Genomic DNA, 20,983 nt, shown 5'->3' with positions numbered 1-20,983 from the left:
TTATTTGTTCGACGGAGACGTTAGCCTCTATGTTAGCATTGTAAGCTAACAACAAGCTAACATTGCTATCATGTTTACACCAAATCCGCCTATTTATTTGCTTGTGGCAGCTAAATGAAGCAGCAAGTGAAAAGTAAATGAAACCCTCCGCTTCGTTTGGGGTTTCATTCATCCTGTCCGGATTTATTTCTCCTCTCGCCCGGTCACTACTCAACTGTTTTGCTAACCCTCCTCGCAGTCTTGTACATTTGTTTTCACCGAAGCCTTTGCTAAATCAATATGATGGATTATCACATACGCATTACGATGTGTGTATTTGTGTGTCTTATCAATTATAAACAAAAGATTACGGTTTACGGGCAAATTTGTGTCGTGGTGCTACTCAGACAACAGCTGGGACACAGCTGGGTCCAAGGTTTCATGTAGGTTTAGTTTTCAGCCACAATGTGGAAGCGATCGTTATGATTAAAGCTGATGGCAGCATCTGTTAGTCTCTTGGCCCTCAATAACTTTTAGAAGTGGCTAACTTAGCTGTTAATAAGTAGTAACTTATTACATAGCTGTAAGGTAACGTAGCTGTAACATGCTAATGACATTACGCTAGCTTGGCTGTGGAGCTTAGCTTTGGACATTGTAATGACTTACAAGATTTACGCTAGTTTCAACGAGCATTGTAATAACTTTACCTGTGAATCTGAAATCGTTACTCCGCATTCAAAGCTGGCTCCGTATTTGGTTTCTGCTGGCCGGCTTGTTGCTCTTGTTGCGTGTTGCGGGAGGGGGTGTGTCGCGGGAGGCTACGAGGGGAGGGCGATACGAGCTCGGAGGGGAGGGATTAAGGAGCACAGAGGGGAGGGGTGTGTGTGGGGGGGGGGTGCTTTTTTCAAATCTTTCTCAGATTGTAGACCATAGCTTTAATAAGCTAGCTTCATATATTTATTTTTAAGCTAGCTAATGAGTCCAATGAAACTTTACAAGGAGATGATGAGTGGCCAAGGTAAAAGAAGAGAAAATAAGCGAAATGAGATAACCACTAACGCACCGAAAAACAAGACAGTTGAGCACAACTGTGCTGATATGAGGAATTTCTGTGCATTGGTGACCAACGCAGATCTAGTGCCTCTTCCCAACACTCCAATCAACAGCCTGGCTGCCAAGAAACCACACAACAATGAACCAGAGCCCTCCCTGAGCGGCCTGCAGAGGACCATCCTAAAAGCAGTAAATGATAGAGCTGATGAACTGGCACGAATAATCAATAGCAACTCAGCAGAAATTAAAGACCTTAAAGAACCTCTTGAGTTTGCACATGGAGAAATTCAAGACATTAAAACTGAAAACTGTATGCTTAAGGGAAAATGTGAGAAACAACAGGCTGATATAGAGCTACTGCAAGAGGGAGCTGCAGAGGGAGAACGTTATAAACAAAGCTGGTGCCTTCAACTTTATGGTCTGCCTGAACGAGACAATGAGGACGTAAAATTTGGGAACAAGAGCTGCTGATGGAATGAAATGAAATCTGGAGAAAGGCAAAGAATAACACCTATCTATGGGAGAACTCCTGTCATCAAAAAGGCTCACAAGGATGTAATCAAAGCTTACTTGGTTGGAACTAAAGCTTATCTGAATGGAAAAGAAGTCTGACGTGCCGCTGGGCATTAGAGTTAATATGAGATAGAAATCTACTGTAACTCATGAAGCCTGTTAGTCCAGTTTGTTTTTCATTCTTAAAGGTATAGTTGGTAATGTTGGAGAGCTAGCAAGTTTTGAAAGTGGCACCTCGTCTAAGCTCCATCCCCTTCTCCCCCTCCCGTCAGTGCTCCGTCCAAAGCCCCGCCCCCACAAACTTGAACGCGCATCAGACAGTCCGTCAGCAGGGCAGAGGAGGCTAACGTTACATATTTCATGAAAATAACAAATCCCTCCGAAGCAAAACAAATAATTACCTGTCCAACAGAAAGACAGCAACCTCTGCATCACTTCTGGAAGTGCTACTTTTGGCTGCATTTTCTCTGCCATTGTTCTCTCTTGCTAACTCTGGCTGTTTTCGAAACCGCATACTACCGTACTGCCTACTACATACTGCGTTAGTATGTACTGTATACTGCATACTGAATGTGGGATTTAGCATGCTACTTCAGCAGACCGACGCCATTCACACCGCAGTATGCAGTATGCAGTATGCAAGTTTCCCAGAATGCATTTCGTGCTGACCGGCAGCGGTAGTAGTAGTAGACAGGCGCAAAGCTGTTTTATTTTCCGCTGTAGCGCTGTTAATATGTCACTTTATTAAGTTTTAATATTTTTTTCATGCGAGAAAGTAACCGTTTAGATCCCCAATGTGCGGTTAGTTTACTCAAATGACGGCTGTTTAGTAATTTGCCTCGATGTTTTCGGAGAAGTGAAGCTCCGGAAGGAGCGGCTCGTCTCCAGAGGTGTTCCGCCAACATGCGTCGTCGTCCCGAGGGAGACAGCAAGCCAGTTATCTTAACCACTGTTCTTTGAAGATTAACCGCTAGAGGGAAGCTTCATGTTTGTAGTGGACAGTATACAGTATAGCGCTGTCTCGAGTACTTTTTTTCATTTCATATGTACAACAGCCTGGATTTCTATTGTACCTATAACTTTCGTCACAATAGTCAAGTAGCCTATATACTGTACTTATGATATGTAAACAAACATAAATGCTGTACTGCTCCGGAGTACGTGACGAGAACGTCATGATCCAGGCTCCAGCGCATTGCATTGTGGGAAACAGTAGGCAGAGTAGACTGGTCGGATGCATCCTGGAAATATTTTCCGAATCAGTACGACATCCGGGAACTTTTCGCATACTGCATATTTTGCTTTTGTTTGTATATTGCATACTACATACTACATTTTGGCCAAATCAGTACGTACTAGCAGTATAGTATGCGGTTTCGAATACAGCCTTTGCTTCTTCTTCTTCTTCTTCTTCTTCTTGTTTTATGGCTGTTGGCAAACAACTTTAAGGTGTGCATTACCGCCACCTTCTGACCTGGAGTGGAGTGGGGCGGCTGTAGCTCAGGGCAGGACGAGACATGAAGGCATTTGATTGGTTCTTTCAACTCGGACCGAGAGGGAGGGATTGGTCAGAGTTTTTACAGGCCTGCAGCTGCCACAGAGGTCTGATTTATTTCGTTCCACGGCATTTTAAATTGGTTCATGGGGTAAGCACCTACTTTTTGAAACTTAGCTAAACTTTTTTGTGCATATTTTTATATATTCTCAGGTCCCCTATTACCATGGTTAAAGCTATAGTTGGTAATGTTGGAGAGCTAGCAAGATTTGAAAGTGGCACCTCCTCTAAGCTCCACCCCCTCCTCCCCCTCCCGTCTAACTACCTCATGTCTCATTCATTTGCTCATTCATTCGCTCAATGCTCCGGGCAGGAAACACAGATCCTATAAGTTAGATAAGCAGTATATACCAACAACCTATAACGTTACTGGCTTACACCGACAGAGAAGCTAATGTTAGCATTGGGCCCTTCAGCTCCCTCAGTTGTCGCCACCGTTCAAAAGCTGAACCGATATTGACCCTGCAGCCTTTTCTGCCTCTGGCTTTCTTTTCTTAGCCCGTCTACTGTGGCAAGCCGTTACAGCCGTTGGCAGTGCTACTTTTGGCTGCATTTTCTCTGCTATGTTCTCTCCTGCTAACTCGGTATGGAGTGTGCTAAATATTTCCGGCAACGGTGACAGTGATGAGTGCCCGCAGGGAAGAGGGAGGGACGGAGGGGGGCATGGGCAGGACGAGACATAAAGGCATCTGATTGGTTCTTTTCAAATGGACAGAAAGGCGGGGATTGGTCAGAGTTTTTACACAGAGGTCTGTTTTTTTTCGTTCCTTTTTCTGAACACATTATGTATTGACTACTCTCAGGATGGAAGGACCATTTCACCCAGTATAACAAAAAGGGTTTCTGAACAGGATTACCAACTATAGCTTTAAAGTTCTTAAACAGGGGGTACTTTTGGTAATCTCTCTCTAGTTCAACTAATGTGGTAAAATTGTATAAATTCTTTGAATATGGAAAATACAGTAAAGTACTAGTCTATTATAGTTCATAAAGTTTCAATATATACAGGTGTCATTTTAGATGGCCAAAAGCCCCTTATGATAGAAATTACATCGAGGAAGTTCACGTCGCCCGGAATGGCGTCACCGGGGCCCCACCCTGGAGCCAGGCCCGGGGCTGGGGCTCGCAGGCGAGCGCCTGGTGGCCGGGTCTTTGCCCATGGGACCCGGCCGGGCACAGCCCGAAAGAGCGACGTGGGCCCGCCCTCCCGTAGGCCCACCACCTGCAGGAGGGTTCATAAGGGGCAGGTGCGGTGTGTTTTGGGCAGAGGTGGACAGAGTACACAACTTCACTACTTGAGTAAAAGTACAGATACTCCTTGTCAAATATTACTCCAATACAAGTAAAAGTAGTTTACTCAAAATATTACTTAAGTAAAAGTACTAAAGTATTTGTTTAAAAAATTACTTAAGTAAAAGTATTTAAAAAATATCTCAGGAAATACAGGAAAGGAAAGTAGCTTAATGTCATTATACAATACACTGATGCGATTCTGCTACAGACGTGTTTATAGCTCAAAAATAAGCAAATAAAGGCAAGAAGCCTCAGAACACAGACTCAGCTGCATTCATCAACAAGTGAAATATATTGCAGACAGCTGCGGTCAGTTCAGTATATTTTTGCATCTGACATCCATGCTTTCTCTACATAAAAAAGATGTAGATGTAGGCACTACAAGAACTGATATTGACATTTACAGATAAACAACTTATTGGCTAGTTTACTTTACTTATATCATACATCACAGCCAAAAATGAGCCGGATAACCCACATCAAAGACAGCCGCACCTCACTAACGCGTGCACACCCACTCTCTCTCTCTCTCTCTCTCTCTCTCTCTCTCTCTCACACACACACACACACACACACACACACACATACACACACACACACACACACACTCTCTCTTTCACAAACATTAAGCTAGCTAACGTTAGTAGCTACTTTACATACCGCGACGTGCTTTTTCAGGTTGGAAGACGAGTCTTTGTAGTCCGTGATATAATTGGTCCGCGGTAAGAACAACAAACATTTAAACTGAAACGAATCAGTTTTTGTGACAAAAATCTCAAACATGGGTTTGAGATAAGGCCACGGGTGCTCATGACGTAGTACAGGTACGGCAATACGACTAAGACAAACCATACGCGAATCAGCAGAAACAGTTTATTTTCTCTGAATTTTGCAAAAAAAAAAAAACATCAGCTGACGTAAGATCAAAAGTAGCGAGTAACGAGAGCATTAATAGAAATGTAGTGGAGTAAAAAGTACAATATTTGTCCTTCAAATGTAGTGGAGTGAAAGTAAAAGTATCCCCCCAAAATAATACTCAAGTAAAGTACAGATACTCAAAAACTGTACTTAAGTACAGTACTCAAGTAAATTTACTTCGTTACTGTCCACCACTGGTTTTGGGTGGCTGTCCTGGGCGGGTGCCCCAGCGACCCAAACCCCGGACGGTGACTCTAGCCATGGGGACATGGAATGTCACCTCGCTGGGGGGGAAAGAGCCTGAGCTAGTGCGGGAGGTTGAGCGCTACCTACTAGAGATAGTCGGGCTCGCCTCCACGCACAGTCTGGGCTCTGGAACCCAACTCCTTGAGAGGTCGGGTCGGGGAACGGCCAACCCGAGCGGTGTTCTGTTGTTGGACTTCTGTGCTAGTCATAGTTTGTCCATAACGAACACCATGTTCAAGCATAAGGGTGTCCATCAGTGCACGTGGCACCAGGACACCCTAGGCCGGAGGTCAATGATCGACTTTGTGGTCATGTCATCTGACCTCAGGCCGCATGTCTTGGACACTCGGGTGAAGAGAGGGGCTGAGCTGTCAACTGATCACCACCTGGTGGTGAGTTGGATCCGCTGGCAGGGGAGGAAGCTGGATAGACTTGGCAGACCTAAACGTACTGTGAGGGTCTGCTGGGAACGTCTGGTGGAACCCTCTGTCGGGGAGGTCTTCAACTCCCGCCTCCGGGAGAGCTTTGACCAGATCCCGAGGGAGGCTGGGGACATTGAGTCCGAATGGACTTTGTTCTCCGCTTCCATTGTTGACGCGGCCGTCCGAAGCTGTGGCCGTAAGATCTCCGGTGCCTGTTGTGGCGGCAATCCCCGAACTCGGTGGTGGACACCGAAAGTAAGGGATGCTGTCAGGCTGAAGAAGGAGTCCTATCGAGCCTGGTTGGCTCGGGGGACTCCTGAGCCAGCTGACGGGTACCGGCAGGCCAGGCGTGCTGCAGCGCAGGCGGTCGCGGAAGCAAAGGTTCGGGCCTGGGAAAGGTTCAGGGAGGCCATGGAGGAGGACTACCGGTCGGCCTCGAGGAAATTCTGGCAAACCATCCGGCGCCTCAGGAAGGGGAAGCAGCCCTCCACCAACACTGTTTACGGTGGAGGTGGGGAGCTGTTGACCTCGACTGGGGATATCGTTGGGCGGTGGAAGGAATACTTCGAGGATCTCCTCAATCCCACTGACATGCCTTCCATAGAGGAAGCAGAGGCTGGGGACTCATAGGTTGATTCATGCATCACCCAAGCTGAAGTCACTGAGGTAGTTCGGAAGCTCCCCAGTGGCAAAGCACCGGGGGTGGATGAGATCCACCCTGCGTACCTCAAGTCTCTGGATGTTGTGGCGCTGTCTTGGCTGACACGTCTCTGCAACATCGCGTGGCAGTCAGGGACAGTGCCTCTGGACTGGCAGACCGGGGTGGTGGTCCCTCTATTCAAAAAGGGGGACCGTAGGGTGTGTTCTAGAGCATGACATTTTTCGGGAATTCCCGCGGGTCACGTGATTCCCGTGGGATTCCCGCGGGATGGGAGTCAAAGTTTTATTAATCCCGTGATTGGGACGGGATGGGAATAAAAATCAACGGGAGCGGGCAGGAGCGGGAACGCCATTAATAGATGATGATTTTCAGCCGTGTTAAACAACCAAAAGGACAGACACGTCCATTTTTGTAGTCATCTTTCAGTGAGCCAAAGCTATTTTGACTTGCGTTAGAACTACACATCCAACAGTGCTTTGACTTCCGGCCGGGCCGGCCACTAAAAAACGGAGTGGGATGGGAGTGGGAGTAAATTTGAGTGGGAGCGGGATGGGAGCGGGAGTCATTCTACAGGAGTGGGACGGGATGGGATTTTTTTTTTTACTCCGGCCCGGGATTGGGATGGGATGGGATTTTTTCTCTGGGAGTGGGATGGGACGGGAGTGAAAATCCACTCCCGTGTCATGCTCTAGTGTGTTCCAACTATCGGGGGATCACACTCCTCAGCCTCCCTGGTAAAGTCTATTCCAGGGTACTGGAGAGGAGAATTCGACCGATCGTCGAACCTCAGATTCAGGAGGAACAATGCGGTTTTCGTCCTGGCCGCGGAACACTGGACCAGCTCTATACCCTCCGCAGGGTGCTCGAGGGTTCATGGGAGTTTGCCCAACCAGTCCACATGTGTTTTGTGGACTTGGAGAAGGCATTCGACCGTGTCCCCCGTGGCATTCTGTGGGAGGTGCTTCGGGAGTACGGGGTCGGGGGCCCTCTGCTAAGGGCTGTACGGTCCCTGTACGACCGGAGCAGGAGTCTGGTTTGCATTGCCGGCAGTAAGTCAGACCTGTTTCCAGTGCATGTTGGACTCCGGCAGGGCTGCCCTTTGTCATCGGTTCTGTTCATTATTTTTATGGACAGAATTTCTAGGCGCAGTCATGGGCCGGAGGGGACCTGGTTCGGGAGCCACAGGATTTCATCCCTGCTTTTTGCGGACGATGTTGTCTTGTTGGCTCCTTCGAGCCAGGACCTCCAGCATGTTCTGGGGCGGTTTGCAGCCGAGTGTGAAGCAGCTGGGATGAGAATCAGCACCTCCAAGTCTGAGGCCATGGTTCTCGACCGGAAAAAGGTGGCTTGCTCCCTCCGGGTTGGGGGAGAGATCCTGCCTCAAGTGTAGGAGTTCAAGTATCTTGGGGTCTTGTTCACGAGTGAGGGAAGGATGGAACGTGAGATTGATAGGGAGATCGGTGCGGCGGCCGCAGTAATGCGGTTGTTGTATCGGTCTGTCGTGGTGAAGAGAGAGCTGAGCCGCAAGGCGAAGCTCTCGATTTACCGGTCAATCTACGTTCCTACCCTCACCTATGGTCACGAACTTTGGGTCGTGACCGAAAGAATAAGATCCCGGATACAAGCGGCCGAAATAAGTTCCCTTCGCAGGGTGGCGGGGGGCTCCCTTAGAGATAGGGTGAGGAGCTCCGCCACACGGGAGGAGCTCGGAGTAGAGCCGCTGCTCCTCCACATCGAGAGGAGCCAGCTGAGGTGGCTCGGGCATCTGTATCGGATGCCCCCTGGACGCCTCCCTCGGGAGGTGTTCCAGGCATGCCCCACCGGGGGGAGGAGACCCCGAGGAAGACCCAGGACACACTGGAGTGACTATGTTGCCGGCTGTCCTGGGAACGCCTTGGGATCCTCCCGGAAGAGCTGGAGGAAGTGTCCGGGGAGAGGGAAGTCTGGGTGTCCCTGCTCAGGCAGCTGCCCCCACGACCCGGCCCTGGATAAGCGGAAGAAAATGGATGGATGGATGGATGGATTTTAGATGGTTGATGTTTTTTGAAGATATTTCTCTCAAAACATCTATATAAAAAGGTAATTTTGGAGTTAATATATTTGTCTGTAAACACAAGTCTGCGAAACAATGTCAAGAGAAAAGCCTTTTTTTTGTTTTCTAAGGAGGCAAAAGCAGATTTTATTTTTCTTCAAGAATGCCATTCCTGTTTAAAGGATGAATCATTTTGGAAAAGTCGATGGGACAAGGACTTATGGCTGTCTCATGGTTCCAAGAAGTCAGCAGGAGTTGCCGTTTTAAAGGACAACTTTAAGGGTATAGTTTTTGAAATAAACCTGATGAAAGGGGACACTGGATTTTCTTGGTAATTGAGGTTCACAGTAATATTTTTTTGCTGGGAAACATTTATGGTTGTAACCTCAGACTCTTTAAACTGCTCTCTACTGGAGGAACTAGAAAACATGAATAGTCAGCTAAGACTATTTTGGGAGGAGACTTGAATATGGTTTGGTCTCACCAATTGGAGAGACATCCCTCAAGAGCCGGAGATTAAGAGAACCGCCTTATTCACTTCAATCGATCGAAATTAATGTACATATGGAGATATCGTAACTCTACTGACCAACAATACGCTTGGAGCAACAAAAATCTTTCTCTTTTGTCTAGAATTGACTTTTGGTTCATTTCAAAGGATGTGGAGGAACAGGTCTCAGAAGTAAATATTTGTCCAGCTATAATGACTGATCATAAAACCATTCGTATCAAACTAAATCTTACTAATGAAGTCAACAGAAGAGTTTTCAATCATTGGAAATTCAATAGTTTATTGTTATGCAACAAGGAATTTTCTGAAATTATCAAAAAACTAATTGAACATTACTGGACACTGATGTAGGCATCAGATAACAACCAGTTTGGGAAATATTGGGAATTACTTAAATATGAAATTAGAAAATGCAATTCAATTAAGCAAAGACTTAAATAAAAAGAAAACATTGATTATGTGACATCATTCATGAATCTCAAAATGGTTATTGTGCCTGGACGTCACAATTCCAATCATATTAGATTAGTCCTAGATTTAGTTAATTATAGCAGCTTTATCCCTTGTGACCCGGTAATTCTCTTTCTCGACTTCCAGAAGGTGTTTGATACAGTCAGTCATAAATTTAACTCAAAGTATCACAACTAGCAGATGATACAACACTATTTTTAAAGAGTACTGAAGACATTCCTATGGCTCTATCTGTTATATCTATGTTCTCTGATGTTTCAGGTTTGAAACTTAATTTGAAAAAATGTGAAATTTTGCCCAAATAATACTGATCTTACTGAAATATGTGACATTCCTGTTAAAGACATTGTAACTTACCTAGAATTTAGAATTAGCACCTGCATTACCTCTGACAAATTGTTAAGGACCCGTGATTTGTATTAACAACAGTAGTCATGCACTCAGAGACTGTCGGGGGTTGTCAAATCGCACAAAATGCCTATTTCTACATTATATTGCTTTAAAGTGTTTACCTTTGCTGAGAGTTGGAGACAGAGTAGGGACATTGGGAATTATTGGAAATTTGGGTTAACGTGTTGGTTTTTTGTTTTTTCATGGAAATAGATGACGGTAAGAAAAAGTATAGAAAAACCCCAACTTTATCCTTAAAGCTTATTTTGATCTTATATTGAGACTGTGCAACAGCAGAGTGTCTTTCTGTGTTGTGCCATAAAGGAATCTGCAAAACAATGTAGCAGATTCCTTAGTCAAAATGATGACTGAACGGTTTCAGTTATTCACAGTAATAAAACACATCATGTGTCACAAACTGCATGCAGAACACAGGTCAGTGTTTCTGCAGTAACAGAGAATGTCAAGTCCTGGTGACCAGATGCTTGAGTTCGGATGCAAACTGAAGATATAAACGAATCCTCTGCATGTTATTTCCATTGCTGACCATTTACTCTCTTCCCCCTTGACAGCCACTCAACCCCTCTGGCAGGAGCACTTGACACTCCAGCTGTCCCCTCTTTTGCCTCCATCCCTCGATCTTCTCTCCTCTGTCCACCCTCCCTGCCCTCATCCCTCCCTCCAGCCCGGCCATGTCGACCCAAACCACCAACTCCTACGGTGACACCTTCCCAGCTCCCCTCTTGTCCTCCTCTCCCTCCTGTCTCCAGACCTCCCCTATCACTCTCCTCCAATCCTCCCTCTGTCCCTCTTCCCTTCTCCTCCAACCCTCCTCCCCCATCTCTTCCCCCACCTCTCTCCCCTACTCTGGTCTCTCCTTCTCCCCAGCCCTCTCTCCAGCCAACTGTCTCCTCTGATCTTACTCCCTCCTTTACTCCACCTTCTCTTCCTCCTCCATTATCTCCAAGAATGTCGCCCCCCCTTGTCATCTCACCATCCTCCCCAACTCCTCCATTTCTGAATTCTGTTGATCGGCTGGTCGGGAGTGCCTCAGTATGGCTGCCCAAAGGACTCAGCCAGGACCAAATCACAAGTATAATGGAGAAAGAGACGGCTGGGGTAAGAGACACAGACATTTGCAATCGTTAATTGTGTCAAATCTTTGTATTAGATGTGAAGTAATGCGTCTTTGAAAAAATGCAATTAAGCTTTGGATGACTTATGACAATCATTTGGGTGGTATTTCAAATATTTGTGGTATTTTTGCCTTGAAAATAGTCCAAATAAAACTTAGTGGGTGACACTTTATGTAATTTCCTAATAATGTCTTTGGAAATTTCCTAGAAATAACTTTCCAGGAAAAATGTTTAGTTAATTGTTTGTTTACAAGCAGTTGTTGATTTTCCTAACTGGTAAATTTAAAAGAATAGTTCAGCATCCTGGAAAATCAATTATTAACTTTGTTTCCACAAGCTAAATGGGAAAATCAATACCAATCTTATGTCTATGTGGTTAGTGTCACATAGTGTCTACAGCCCATGTAGTGTGTGCAGTACCTTAGAAGAGCAGTTGGGTCAACACAGCACTGATGCAATACTGTGTTCATTTTACCCAGTATGAATCAGTAGGAAACCACCCAACATATGGGTTGTTTTGATCTAGTAACCCAACATTAAGATTATGTAATGAAGAATTCCTGAAAATAGTCTAGTGTATAAATAAACTTCAGATTGCAAAGGGACGTGCACATGATTATAGAGGGGCAGGGGCTCAAAGTCAGAAAGGGCAGTATGTGCGCGCCAAATTTTTTTTCAGGCCTTAAAACACAATATGTAGATTAATGTAAAATTAATAAACAAAATACTTATAGAAAGCTAACTACTTAGCTGTGTGTCCTGTGTAGCTGTGAGTGATATGCAATTGCCATTTCTTTTGTGTCAACAAATTATTGTCAACAAGAGTTTATTCACATTATCATAATACTGAGGTCTGGAAGACATGCAATTCAGCTGCAATTCTAAAAAGCAATAAAACACTGGTTTATTATTAGGCTATTTATTCTTGAAGATAAAGACTTTAACATTGAACATTGAACAGTGAACATTGAACATTGAAAAAAATACAAAAATAAAAAATAATGGAAAAAACTTAAATGTAAAAATCAGTGTCCCTCCTTCCTCCCTTACAGCAGGTTGCACATTAACACAGCTTGCATAACAAAAAGAAAATCATGGGAGGGCAGGTGCAAACTAGAAATACAGGCTACACATCTAAAAATGTGACAAAACCAAATTACTACTGTGACTGCTACTGTGAACGATAGCAGGAACAGCAATGCTTACAACAGCAAAGTCACAATAAACTCAATATCTGGAAGAAGTTTAAGATTTGTGGCAAGATAAACAGCCTACACAGCTGTCATATTAGATTATTCTTAACCCTTATTAACAAGCAGTTAGCTTGTTACTTGTCACTCTGAGATTATCGAATTGAACTTATCAAAATAGATGTTCCTCGTTTCGTTGAATGTTTTACATTGTAGGAGAAAGTGCATCTCTGTCTCAACTTCAAGCTCTCTCTCTCTCTCTCTCTCTCGCCCCTCTGTGAGAGACAGAGCGGAGCCGCAGCGGACAGAGAAGCGGCTTTAGGCTCAACACACACACAACACCGTATTACAAGTAAATGCGCACAGTAGATAACCGTGGCGTTTTCATACCGCCGTTTTTTTTACATCCCTATGCACAACAGGAATTTATTTATTCATTAAAAAAACACACACAAAGGGCACTTTTTAATACGAGGCAAAAAGGGCAGGGGCTCAAGCACCCCTTGGGCCCTATGTGTGCATGTGCCTGAATACGGATGTGTATTGTCGGTAAAGTGCAAGCTATTATTTATATAGACAGATCAATTAGAATAGAAGCATGTCTGTGTGTCTGATACGTCAGGAGCACATAAGATGGACGACTGAAAAATGCAGCTGGATCACCTGCCATGTAGACAAGCCTTAAGTATAGAGAGCAAAAGACACATTCAACTTAGCAAAAAGACTGGAAGCAGGGAGAAACAGCTAGACTTCTCTCTCCAAATTTCAGAAATACTACTTGTCTCCCAGTTGGACTGTAGTTCTGTATTTGATGCACAGACATGAGATTTATATCAATCCTCTCATCTCACTCTTAGAAAGAAAGAAAACAAGTGTATATCCTAAATTGTCTAACAACTTCTTTGAACATAACAACATAAGATTCCTTTCCAGGAATCTTATGAATTTACAGTTACATGTCGTTTTATTTGTAAGAAATTTTAGGAAACCGTAGGATCTGTCAAATAAGGTGTTGCCATGTATTGACACAAAATATTGGCAGCTGTAGATAAAAAATCAACTTTTAAAACCCATATTGGCTGACTTTTAATATAGGCTTGTGTATTATTTTGCTGTGGCTAAACCTGTATTCAATAAACATTTGACAAAATACGGTATATCTGAAATTTTTGTAGCAAAATACAGGGTTTACTTTTGTGTCGTTTGTGTTACCTACTGCATTTCTTGAATCTCATTGTCCTGTATATGTTCTCCATTCTGACCTCAAAGTTTTAATTGCTAATGTTGACATTTGCAGGCGTTCCTGGTTCACAACAAAGATGACAAGGGCATTACACTGTCAGTCCGCCTGCCAGATGAACAGGGGGCGCCGCTTGTAAGCAACCTGATGGTCAAACAACACAATACATGTACGTGTTACACACCAGTGCAGCTCCTGCCTCTACCCAGGGGTGGACTGGCCATCTGGCATACCGGGCATCGTCCCGGTGGGCCATTGACCCAATGTGGGCCAGTCCAGTCCGCTATGTTTTTTGGGTTTTTTTTTCCTTCTCTAAATTCCCTCCAATTGGGCCGGCCGATTGGCTACAGAGGGCTAGCAGTGTGTTACCAGCATCGACACATATAATTGGTCTATTGTTTGTCATTGTCAATCAATCATGGGCTGACAGGCTCAGAGAGCCTTGACAGTGCTGTCAATCAATACAAGAACCAGGGTGGGGCGGGACCTCGATGGGCGGGCCGTGGGCAGGGCGGGCTGCTGCTGAGCCGTTAGTAACGTTAGTGAGTACTAGTAGTGAGCGTCTTTGAAACTGTCGTGTCCGCTACTTGAAAATGGATAAGAGGAAGAAACGCCCGGGTGGTGCTGAGAAACAGCGATTAAAAAGTTGAAGTCTCTGGAGGTGGAGGCTTCTACCTCTACTATTACAGCTTCAGATAGTGGAGATACTAAATGCAAGGTGTGCATGGCTGTGTAAAGATAACATGACAGAGAAATTAGTGATTCATTCTTCTTGTTGTTTGTCTCAGTTGTTCACTTAGACGGTTCCTGTCTGTTTTTTGATGACATCTTCAAACTGATCTCCTTTTACTGTGCCAGCAGGTAACACACACACTTACATACACTCATGGACACAAACATGTATACATATACACAAAAATGCAAAAAAAAATAATGTAACACCATGTGTATACTGATAAAAAAGTAGACCAAGACTTTTGGACCTCCACACGTGTGGACATATGCTAATTAACACACACATACATGCATCTACACATAGACACATTACACCATGGAAATGACACACAAACGTAAACGTGTGCAAACACACACAGACCGAGCCACAATAGCAGAAAGACTGTGTTTTGTCATATTATCAAAATTCTCTGCTTACACTTAATGGTGGCTTTTTGTAATTTAATCAAACAATCAGGGACAACCTGGCCATTCCACTGAGGTTACCCAAGGCCATTACCACGGCAACTAAGAGAGAGGAGCTGGAGGTCATCTCTGCTATGGGTGCAGGTAAAGAAATCTACATCATTGGTGCATTGCAGTTGGGTCATTGTTAGCAAACAAAAGGAAACTGCTATAAAAGGTAGAATATACAGTGAATTGCATCAACAGCACTAATTAACATTATTTTTTAAATGAAAATATATATGAACACTTAGCCCAGCTCTGTCCAAAGGTAACAAAATCTACCTACCATTACATCTAATCACTCACCAATAAACACTCTGATTTGTTTACAAAAAAGTGTGCCTTTTCAGGGTTTGTAAAGTACTATTTCTTGGTAGGGTACAGTGATTCCGTGAGTCTCTACTGTTAACCTACCTACCTCACAATGACAGCAAGACTCCATGAAGTCACTGAGGTCACAATTGAAAAAGGAGTGGCTGTAAAGCGGTGAATAATTTTTTTGGAGCGTCACAAAAGGGGGTCAAAATTAGTTGGTTTTATCAGAATAGTTCTGAAAATGTTAAACCATGCTTTTTTTTATTATGCTGTTAAATAAGCTGTGCCCAGTCATTTTTGCATAAAACTTTATCAGCAGATGAGGGCCAACAGTTATTATAAAGTCTGACCTTATGCTAAAAGCATAACAGATATTCCAAGGTCAGTAATGAACCATTAAGCTCAGTTGAACAGTCAAAGAATGTTTTCATAAAATTATGTGAGGCAGACTAATACAGGGCAAACCAAAATTACAAAACATTATCAATATTATGTCAAACAATATATATATATTATAAGTAAGTGATTGATATCTGATGAGTAAAAATAAACTTCTTTAACACAAAGACTGCATGTGTTGCAGATTTCTGGATATCAGATCTGAACCAGCAAGAAAAGAATCAGGACCTGGTTTTGGATCAGAACCATAGCAGATTCTACTTGTATGTGAACCCAGTGATTGTGGATGAAAGCTCCAACACAGACCTGAACCTCTCTTTCATCTCCAAACCTAATATCATAACCAATCAAAACACCACCTCCTCCCAGCAGAACGGAGACACTCCACAGAAAGTCAGCCCAGAAGTCAAAGGTCTGAATAAAACCACGTCCAACCAGGAAATTAAATACAAGCGCCCCCCACCTCGACCCCCCAGCATGGGGCCATTGTCTGGGGTGGGCCTTCTATTCTCATCTCCACCCTCGCCTCACACTTCATCTTCTGTAACTACAGCAGCCAAGAGAAAAGAGGAAGCAAGGGGAGGAGTAGGAGAGAGAGAAGAGAGGAAGTCAATGACAACATCACCTCCTCCTTCAAGGCCTCCTGTCCCCCTGCAGAGCAGAGCCACTCCCCCTTTGCCTCCTGCTCCTCTCCGTGGCACCTCCTCCAGGAAAAGCACCAACCGAGATGTGGGAGAGGGGAGGGAGAGAGAGAAGGGACAAAATCCTGCAAAGAAAACTGAGCAAGAGGGGAGAGGAGAGAGAGGAGAGGAGAAAACAGGAAGTAAATCAGGTCTGCTGAGTGAGGGGGGTGAACAAGAGAACAGTAGACAACATCAAGAGGAGGTTAAAAACTACAGAGAAAAGAGAGAGAATGAGGATGAAAAGCAGGAAAAAGAGATGAAAATGGATAAAGAGGATGACAAACAAAAGTCCAGCCCCCAGTGTCCACCATTAGTGAAGAAACCGTCCCGTCCAGTTCCTCCACCAAGGAGGAAACCATGTTCTACAGACACACCTTTGTGCCCCAACCAGGCTGGCGGAGAATTAGCCAATAAGTGTGCTGGGATGAGAGTACCACCTCCCCACCCAATGCAGCGGCCAGATGTGTCACTGTACTCACCACAGGGGGGCACTGTGATTGGAACAGACCCCGACTCCTGCTCTACCAGCAGCACAGAGGAAGAAGGAGAGCTGAACCAGGACCAGGAGCAAAACCAAAAGTAGGTCTGCGTTGGCAGGTGTAGAGATGCAACTTGCTGGTTCAGTTGACTGTTTGCTAAGTCCCATCTCTCTGAGATAATGTTGCTATGGCTGTCAAGCTGTCCAATCACATTTCCTACCCAATGTAGTACAAAGCTTAACCAAAGATCTGTCTCTAACTGGGTTTCCATCCAAATGTATCAAATTTAAGAGTGGATTTTGTGAAAATGCGCAAAAAGCAAATGCAAATTTACGGCCGTTTCCATTCGTTATTGTTTTGCGATTATTGGGAGAGGAGGAGTGCGCCGTGAGATTACATCATAAGAAAGCGTGAATGTATCCATGACAACAGTTGACACTCAGCTGACAGCTGACATTCAACATCATGGACAATTTACTGGTGAACCTGTCGGCTCTTAGGAGAACATTAGCTACACTTTTGTCAGTGTTCACAGCCTACAAAACCCTCCTGCAGGAGAAGGAAAAGAAGATTTTTAATGTTACGAGTGCTGTCAGAGTTTGCTGGAGGGAGACCGCGTCGTTCTCCATTTGTTTGGGAGCGTCGCCGGGTGAAGGACTTTTGGGATGTCGTAACACAACGTCACATCCGGGTTAGTCATGGTTTATTCGCAAAACCTGTTTCCATAACAATAAGTCGCATTTTCCTTTTATCGATATGCTGACAAATCCACCCCCTCCAAGCGTAAAAATAAAATAATCCTTCTTGGGGAAAATCTACAGTCAAAATAACCCAAAAAGCAGCTCTGAAGCTATATTTAACAAGATCTATGGCACTCTTTTTTTTTCAGAACCAAATAACTTATGATGGGACTACATTAACACTACACAGAATCAAAATTTGGCTGGAAGACACTGAAAACTAGTGGAGATGTGAATTTTTGAAAAATAACAGATTTTGTTCTTGTTCTGGTAAAAAACGACTTCATTAATTTTATTACTGTAACATTTCAGGAACAACTATTTGAATGATTGAATGTTGTTTCTTTAGTGTCTCTTGGATGTTCAGGACAAATTTTAACCCAATCCAGTCAAAAATAAGTGATCGATGAAGTTTAGAATACACTTACACAGAATCACTAAAATGCTAAAATTTAGCTCAGGTGGCCAAACTTAAAGAAGTCATGACTTTAAAAGTATTTGGAGTACAGTTATAGGATTTTACAAGGTCACATGAATTTAATATAAGTTTTAACTTTTTTTTTTTTTCAAGAAAATCCATATCATGAATTGTGAGGCCCTCATCAACAAACAAATTGTGTTGAATTAAACCAGTGTGCATAAACTGTCAACCTTTTTACCAAAAGCACAACAAACGTATAGACCAAACTTGTAGTTGTTAAAGGTGTAAAACTACCATGAAATGTCAAAAGGTTCAACTATCAGTGCAGTTGTCTCGTGAAAAAATTGTGTTGCTTGTAGTTTTTTAATATCATAGAAAAGAACTTTGTAAATATTTCAAATCATCAAACATTTTTGAGCTTTTCATTCAGATCACCACTGCACAGAAGTTCTCCGAGAAGAAGACTGGACCTCATAATCAATTGGTACCAGAATGTTGGTCAAATGGTTCAAAGTCATGAGTCATACTTTACTGAAAGTTTCTATATTTGGTTTCTAAAGGCTTTATGTGTCACAGTGAATCAGACACTGCAGTGGAGAGTATTACTTGTCAATGATGTATAAGAGATGAAGAAAAAAAACTACTTTTTATTTCCTTCCAGTCGCCCTGCAGAGAGCCGCAGCCCCAAGGCACCAGTAAGGAGAACCCCCACCACCGTCATGTTGGACCGAGCCCGCTATCGCCTGTCCACGGTCCTCACCGGTCTCATCAGCCATGAACGCCGCCTGACACAGCGCATCGTAGAGCTTGCCAGGGACCCTCTGAGCTACTTTGGTAACCTGGTGAGTATACCCACGGAGAAAGATCAAAAATCACCTGATACATTGCCTAAGAAAAGTATTCACCCCCTTTAATTGTTTGCCCTTTTATAAATGAAATCATAGTCAATATAATTTGGCTTTTTTACCAAAAAAATAACTCTTTATGTTAACCCTCTATGGTACGCATTATGATGCGAGTTAGAAAAAAAATGTTTGTAGTGTTTTTATGTCTTAAAATAGACTAAATAAACATAATCTAAAGAAATTTTATAATTTTTTATTTTTTTGGAAGTTTTTGGGGTTCGTTGCCTGTGCCCAGTGCCCGAAAACAGATTCCTACAAAGGAATTTTAATTAATTAAAAATATATCATGTAAAATAAGTGATTGTATAAATATTCACCCTCTTTAAAGTGACTGTCCTAATACAACAGAGGACCAGCCAATTGGTGCTAGTAGTCTCACAATTAGTGAAATGGAGATCGCCTAAGTGCAGTGAATGTGTCTCAAGTGATTATAGTATAAAGACACTTGTGTCTGGAAGGTCCACTCACTGGTTAATCAGTATTCCTGGCTACAATTACAGCATGAAGACAAAAGAACACTCCAAGCAGCTCTGAGAAAAGGTTATTGATAAGTGTAAGTCAGGGGATGTATACAAAAACATTCCCAAGTCACCGAACATCCCCCGGAGTTCAGTTAAATCCATCATTGAGAAATTGAAGGAATATGGCATGTGTAAATCTAAAGCGGGCCATCCTCACTAACTGAGTGACAGTGCAAGAAGGAGACTAGTTATGGAGGCCACCAAGACACCTATGACTACTCTGAAGGACTTAAAAGCTTAAGCAGCTGAGATGGGAGAGACTCTGCATACAACAACTGTTGCTCGGGTTCTTCACCGGTCATAGCTTTATGGGAGAGTGGCAAAGAGAAAGCCACTGTTGAAGAAAGCTCATACTCCGAGGTCAACTGGAAGAAGGTTCTTTGGTCTGATGAGACTGAAATGGAGCTTTCTGGCCATCAGAGTAGACACTATGTTTGGTGATACCACACACGGCACATCACAAACACACCATCCCCACCATGAAGCATGGTGGTGGCAGCATCATGCTATGGGGATGCTTCTCAGCAGTAGGCCCTGGAAGGCTTGTAAAGGTAGAGGGTAAAATTAATGCAGCAAAATATAGGGAAATCCTGGAGAACAACCTGATTCAGTCTGCAAGAGAACTATGACTTGGGAGAAGATGTTTTTTCCAGCAAGAAAATGACCTGTAGCATACAGTGAAAGCTACACAGAAATTGTTTAAAGCAGGGGTCTCAAATTCAAATGAGCTGAAGGCCAGTGCTGGTATTGTTATCTCATAGAAGGGCACTCAGCATTCCGGTAGTACAAGAAAGTGCAATATTTCTGAAAATGTAGTGTTATTTCTAGGGCCCGACCGATTTATCGGCAAGCCGATTAAATCGGCCGATTATAGCCCGTTTGAGACTAATCGGTAATCGGCCAAAACTCGCCGATTGTCGCCGATATTTTCAGAAATAAAATGCAGGGAATAAGACTTGGTTTTACTTTAAAAATGTTCCCCCATTTGAAAAGATCCCCGACATTAGGCTATTTATCCTGTAGAGGGCGCACCGACCTCATGACAGACTCCGCTGGAGCAGGCAGCGGAGGGACGCACGGAGGAGAGCGGTCCGCCTCAACGGTAAATAAACAAGTTTGTGAAATAAACAATAAGTCAACAAGTTTCAATGCAACCCACTTCACGATGTTCCCCGCTGTGTTGGTCTCGATCACGCCGAGTTAACGTTTAAGCACTATGTAATATGCAAGCTAAAGTTAGAATTAGCCATCTGCTATTAGCCTTGCTACACATATTAGCCGTGCCAGTAACGGTAGAATAAACATAACAGTACACATAACGTAAGCGACTAGCTACTTCTCTCACTGAGGCAGCTGCATGTCTCCAGATAAGACCGGAGCAAAATGAGTAATGTGAGTTAAGACGGGGAGGCACCGACCGGCGGAGGGGAGGGAGGGAGGGGGGGCGAGTAGGCCAGTAGTTGAAAATGCTTTTCTGGTCCGAGTTTGATTCATGATAAATCCGTGGTATATTACTGAGATGATCAGTCGGTCTTCCTGTCGGCGTGAAGAGCAGTAGCTAATGGTGCCTTGTTGTAGGCCTAATGTTGGATGGTTGTCATGTTAATACGCTGCTTGACTCAGCAATAAAAAGGATTTGAAATTATTTTTCTGCCTTTAATTCTTTGTAGAAGTGTCTGAAAGGCTCAAAAGCAGCCATTTGTTAAAAAAAAAAAGTAAATATGTAGA

At 43.7% G+C, this 20,983-nt stretch overlaps 1 protein-coding gene across 1 annotated transcript in view; it reads left to right on the top strand.

The window, feature by feature from the left end:
* rin3 (Ras and Rab interactor 3) overlaps window positions 1-20,983 on the top strand; it is a 57,157-nt gene that overhangs the window by 17,664 nt on the left and 18,510 nt on the right. Inside the window, exons 2-7 of the mRNA XM_084382081.1 lie at window positions 10,617-11,163; window positions 13,668-13,779; window positions 14,399-14,471; window positions 14,803-14,894; window positions 15,691-16,768; window positions 18,491-18,671. Of these exons, the coding sequence (XP_084238207.1) occupies window positions 10,617-11,163; window positions 13,668-13,779; window positions 14,399-14,471; window positions 14,803-14,894; window positions 15,691-16,768; window positions 18,491-18,671 (2,083 nt within the window). The remainder of the gene's footprint in view (window positions 1-10,616; window positions 11,164-13,667; window positions 13,780-14,398; window positions 14,472-14,802; window positions 14,895-15,690; window positions 16,769-18,490; window positions 18,672-20,983) is intronic.

The sequence above is a fragment of the Pagrus pagrus genome, assembly GCF_965226575.1.
Source record: "Pagrus pagrus genome assembly, chromosome: 18".
In the NCBI taxonomy this organism is placed as follows: Eukaryota; Metazoa; Chordata; class Actinopteri; order Spariformes; family Sparidae; genus Pagrus; species Pagrus pagrus.
Note: the sequence above shows the minus strand (reverse complement) of the source record. Positions and strands in the feature narration are given on the sequence as shown.